We start from the raw sequence: 5,809 nt of genomic DNA, 5'->3' as shown, positions 1-5,809 counted from the left end.
CCAAGAAAGCCACCTGAAACAAAGAAACAAGTCAACAAATGAATCAACAAAATCAAACAAAAGAAACAAGCAAACACACAAGCCAAACCTCTCATACCCCAGGCTATAGGTGACGTAACCCAATATATCCCTATGATAGATAGATAGATAGATAGATGCATACGTCGATAGATTCTGATCTTATGTACACTGGTGTAATCTTATTCTAACTCATTTGACTTCAATGAAGCTAGTCCAGATTTCATGATTTCATCAACAGATTACACCCTAAGTTCTGGAAGAGACAATTTTGTCATCAGTTGATTATATCTACAAAGAAACTCAGAATGAAATCACAGTCAAGTTGCAGTGAATGATATTTTAACTCTTGGTGAATAACCTCCACACAACCAGTTTCTGCAATGTAGCTTTGATCTCCTTGTTCCTCATGCTGTAGATGATGGGATTCATCACTGGAGGCACCAGGGAATAGAGAACACCCACAACAAGGTCCAGACCTGATGCTGAGCTAGAGGTGGGTTTCAGGTAGGCAAAGATACCAGTGATAAGCAACAAAGAGACCACAGTGAGGTGAGGCAGGCAGGTGGAGAAGGCTTTATGCCGACCCTGCTCAGAGGGGATTCTCAGCACAGTCTTGAAGATGTGAACATAAGACACAATAATGAAAACAAAGCAGTTTAAACTTAAAAACACACCTAAGGCAATACCCCCAACTTCACTGAGGTACGAATCAGAGCAGGTGAGCTTGAGTAGTTGGGGGATTTCACAGAAGAACTGGTTGATGTCATTGGACTGGCAGAATGGTAACCTGAAGGTGTTCCCAGTGTACAGGGCAGAGAAGACAATACCAGTAATCCAGGCACTGGCTGCCATTTGGCTGCAAGCTCTCCTGTTCATCACTCTCTCATAGTGCAGTGGTTGGCAGATGGCGACATATCGGTCATATGCCATGATGGTGAGTAAGGCAAGATCAGTTGCAGTGAAGAGGAAAAACAGAAAGACTTGGGCGACACATCCAGGATAAGAAATCACCCTGGTGTTCATGAGGGAGTTCACCATGGATTTGGGGATAGTAACGGAGATGGAGCCAAAGTCTAGGATTGACAGATTTACCAGGAAGAAGAACATGGGGGATTGAAGATGGGGGTTGAGGGCTACGGCTGTGATGATGAGAAGATTCCCCATCAGGGCTGCCAGGTAAATCACCAGGAACGTAACAAAGTGCAAAATCTGCAGCTCCCGAATGTCAGAAAATCCCAGGAGAAGGAACTCGGTCAGGGTGGTTTCGTTGGACATTTTCTTTCTCAGTTCATTGTTTGATGGCTGTGGAGGGAAGAGCAAAGACAGTGGGGGAATTACAGTGACAGAGAGAGTGGCCCTGACTTCTCCCAACAATATGACGTGAGTGTCAACAATGCACAGCACTCGTTACTGCTATTAACTTGGATTAGTGAGTTATATCACATGAATGTAAATTGACACAGCTCCCTTAAAGTCAAGGAAGCTGCATCAGTTTGCACCATCTGAAGATCTGGCTCATGATGTGGCTTAATAAAATGCTGTGTGAAGGATGGAACAAAGTACCGTCTCAATGCAACAATTCTAGCCAAGATGGATCCCCTATTGCTACGAAGAGCAGGTTCTGGACTTAGACAAGAAACTAAAGTGCTAAAATTCCAACACTACCTGATATCCTTTTTTCGTGGTAGTAGGAGATGGACTTGGCATTCTGTATGACAGCTGACCTGTAACGATTTCACTGCAACACCACATAGATGGCCAGCTGCCTAAAAACATATTGATTTATGACACCAAATCCTGACTGCATTTCCATCTCTGTGTACTGATGGGCTAGCAGCATTGCTCTGCTACCTCTCTGCTTTGTCATTTGCCTCTGTCACTTTATGGCTGTGCGGGTCAGTGGCCATCAGGAGACTTTGGTTCTGTTCTTGGCTCTGCCACTGACCTGCTATGTAATCTTGAGCCAGTCACTTTGCCTCCTTGTGCCTCTGTTTTCCCTTCATCCATTCTCTGCCTTGTCTTCTTGGACTGTGACTTCTGTGGGGAATGAGCTGTGTCTTATTATATGTATATTCACTGCCTCCATTTACAGCATTTGTGTTTAGCGGGTAGCACTATGGGACAGTGCATATGGCGCTAGAGGAGAATATCTCAGTTCTAATCCCATTGACATCCTCTATGTCCTTGGGCAGTGATAAGAGAAACAGGCTTTGGCTGGGGACGTCAATTCACTGTTCTCTATCTAAGGCACTAGTATGTTTAATACCCATGCTCTTGGCTGCCAACTTCGCTGCTTACTCAGTTTTACCATTCAACAAGTGTCCCTTTGAAACAGAAATAAACACAGTTACAATAGAGTGACTGGATTAAAACTGTACAATTATTGGACTATATCAGTGTTCCTACCCCGGTTGAAATCTACAAGTCCAATCTGGGGTATTCAGACATTTTCAGTTTAAATTATCTCAAAGGAAAACTGGATTTTAACTGAGACATGTTCCAGGGAAGTCTCTGCTATTCTTGAAAAAACAACCTATGTACTGGTAAAGCCTAAATATTTTTTTTCTTAAATTCAGTGACAATGTTTCAGTTTTAAACAGTTTACCAGAAATTGTCCTGTTCTCAATGAACAAAAAGAAAAAAGTTTTGGTTTTCACAATTTCTATGAAAAGTCAACTGTTGTCTGCTAGGTAAACAACAACAACAACAACAACAACTCTGAGGAGCTCTAAATGTTTGCTTAAATTATATTAAAGGTTTTGAAGAGTTCCAATTGTAACTCATAGTTCTATTATGAAATTTGCCTGTTATGTTAATACACAAAGATATTTATTTGCAAATAGCAAACTTACTGTTTTGTCTCTGTGGAATATTTTCCAATTTGTGATGGATTTGTGGGATCTGCGATCGGCCAGACCTGTGGACGAGGCAGGTAAACAAACCATCCCGGCCCACCAGGGGCTTTCCTTACACAAGCAGCAACCCCAGTTTGCGAAACCCTGCATTTGAAATCCACCACAAGGATTCTTCAATTATTGCCTGTTTATTTACCTGTCAATAATGCCCCATTACTGATTTATCCAGCTGCTGTTTCTCTGCCTCTTCACCATGTTTCCTGTGATGCTGGGTCTTTCTGCAGTTACCAGAAGTCAGGGACCCACTCCACAGATAGGAGTTCCCTCCTCTCCTCCTCAGACAGGCTTGGCTGAGGAGTGAAGCCTCTCCAAGCTGTATAACAAATGATAACTTCTGCACTCTTCAAATATGGACACAACTCAATATGTGGTTGTTGGGTGCCGAACTCCCATTGGAAGTCTCTAGGAGTTTTATGTCAAACATGATCACAGCTCAGTATATGCTTGTTCTGCAGTTAAATAACTGAACCCAGAATCCAGGGTTGTGAGCCCAGCTCTGATCTAACCTCAGGAGCAAATGACCCTGACATCCTGCCCTAGTAGACCCTAACCCCACAGAAGGGGATCAGCACCTGCCCTGGATCTCACATGACTGCAGCGTGCCTGGAAGGACCCTGGGCTAAAAAGAAGACAAGGTTGATGCCCCACACTAGTCCCAAGGAGATTGAAGAATAGAATATATATTTGTAACACAGATATGTTACCCACAATAGCTCAGAGCCCAGTGGCATCAGCTCCCCAGCCAATCTGGAAAAGCCTGTTCTTTCATGAACTTCACATAATCAGCTCTGATAGAGAAGAGATGTTTTTCCCCCTATGTTGCATCAGGAGCTCTTGAGATGCAGCTATCAGAGAAACCCGCTGCCCTGGCTGTTTGATGTTGGTCACTAAGAAGCAGCCAGAGGCAAACACGAAGAGTTCAGTGCAAAATCCTCAACCCATGTAAACTGATACAGTTTCAAAAAGTTCTATTATTACATTTCCTCCAGTGTATTATACCCCAAACATATTAACTGAAATAGCAAACTTACAGTGTTGGTCTTTGTGGAATGTTTTCACACCTGAGAAGCATTTGATAGTCCAGTCCCAAGATTCTCAGGCATTATCTGTCTCTATTTCTCTCAATAATGCTCCCACCACAGTATTATCCAGCAGCTGTTTCCCTGCCCCATCACCATATTCCCTCAGTGGCTGGGTCTGTGCGTTTCCCTATAGACAGGAACTCACTCCACAGACGACCACTCCCTACTCCCACTTGGATCATGCTTGGTTGAGAGGTGAAGGACTAAATTAAATGGGGTATTGAAAGCCTCTCCCAACTCTTGAGCTAATCCTGGGTTGTGTGGGATAAATATATGATCACAGCACAAGATGTACCGGACTTGGGGTTAAATAGCTGAATCTGGTCTCCAGGGCTGTTAGCCCAGCTCTGATCTCACCTCGGGAAGAAACCACCCTGATAACCAGCCCTAACCAAACCTAACCCCTCAGAGGACGAAATGAATCTCATTTGATGGCAACATCCCTGGAAGGACTCTTGGCCAGAAACAAGGCAGGGCTGAATGGCAAGTGGCATCCCAAGGAGACTTCAGAATAAAATATGTATTTGAAGCACAGACATGTGACCTACACTAGCTTAGAGCCCACAGCACTGAAGCCCCAGCTGGCCTGGAATAGCCTGTTCCTTCATTAACACCACATAAACAGCTCTTGGAGAGCAGAGATGTTTTTCTCCTGCATTTCATCATCAGCTCTTGGGATGCAGCTACCAGAGGAAGACAGATCATGCTGCATTGTCTGTTTAATGTTGGTCACTAAGAAGCAGCCAGAGGCAAACACTAAAAGCTCCTAGCTACATCCTAAACTGGTGTAAATTGATACAGGTCCATTGAGTTCTGAGTAGTTAGGGCTGTTTATGCCAAGTGGAACTGTGACCCTTTGATTTCCACAGAGTGTCCTTGATTTACACTATTTGGGGATAGGATGCTGATGGATTATATAGTTTTAATGAGGTGGGGAATTAAGCCTCATTAACTACACTGGAGCTACTGAGGATTTACACCACCTGGGGATCTAGCCCATTCTTTGCCTGTGAATCTGAAGAGGAGACAAAAGTTCCTAATCAGTCTTCATGTTCTTAATATTTTGCCCCATGATATTGATTTCAAGAATAGCACTTTTAATTGCTAAGGAGCATTTCTTTCCTACTGAAGAGAGAACTTTGGAGGAATTCAGTTTGCTTTGATTTTCTGTATCTGATTTGCAATTTTTATTTGGATGAATGGACCCACTTTCTTTCTTTCTTTCTTTCTCAGCAATTATATGTTTTCTTCCTGCAGACATCTCCAAAATAACAGACTCATTAGTCTGAAGGTGCAATGCTATATGACATCTTAAAAATGTTTATTTCACACTGATTGTAGGTATGACAGAGAGACTGAACAATGATGAAGGGTCAGATCCTCATCTGGTGTAAATCAATTGTAGCTCCATTGGCGTTAAGGGGTCAAATCCGCCCACCACCCTCACACAAACCTTGCGTAAATCTGCCATAATGCAGGTAGAGTCAATGAGAACAGATCTCCGGATGCTGTAAATTTGCATAGTGATATGTAGCTATTCCAGTTGATGTAACCTCAGTATCTGTACCATGATGCCTGGTTTTATGTTTGTTCCAGTATATGAGATTCTCATTGCTTAGAACCTCTATCCCATTTTAATAAACATAAAATATTCTAAAATCTTGAGATTATAGTTCATAGACAGAAATCTGTGAGATATACTCCTTGCTGGTTAACTGCCTGCTAAATATATAAACATTAGCTCTGGGGTCCCTAGGTAAAATGACAGTGATGGTGAGAGATCAGAGACCG

General features: G+C 42.8%; 1 protein-coding gene across 1 annotated transcript; it reads right to left on the bottom strand.

Moving 5' to 3' along the window:
- Positions 1-360: 360 nt before the first annotated feature.
- Positions 361-3,982, bottom strand: LOC127040932 (olfactory receptor 14C36-like). Its single transcript, XM_050935468.1, has 2 exons — positions 3,968-3,982; positions 361-1,323 (listed from the first exon to the last, which is right to left on the bottom strand). Exon 2 carries the CDS (start codon positions 1,294-1,296, stop codon positions 361-363), a length of 936 nt encoding a protein of 311 aa, XP_050791425.1. The 5' UTR covers positions 1,297-1,323; positions 3,968-3,982.
- Between the last annotated feature and the right edge of the window lie 1,827 nt (positions 3,983-5,809).

Source organism: Gopherus flavomarginatus (genome assembly GCF_025201925.1).
Source record: "Gopherus flavomarginatus isolate rGopFla2 chromosome 11 unlocalized genomic scaffold, rGopFla2.mat.asm SUPER_11_unloc_1, whole genome shotgun sequence".
NCBI classification, from domain to species: Eukaryota; Metazoa; Chordata; order Testudines; family Testudinidae; genus Gopherus; species Gopherus flavomarginatus.
The sequence above is the reverse complement of the archived record's forward strand: the minus strand, read 5'-3'. Positions and strand labels throughout refer to the sequence as shown.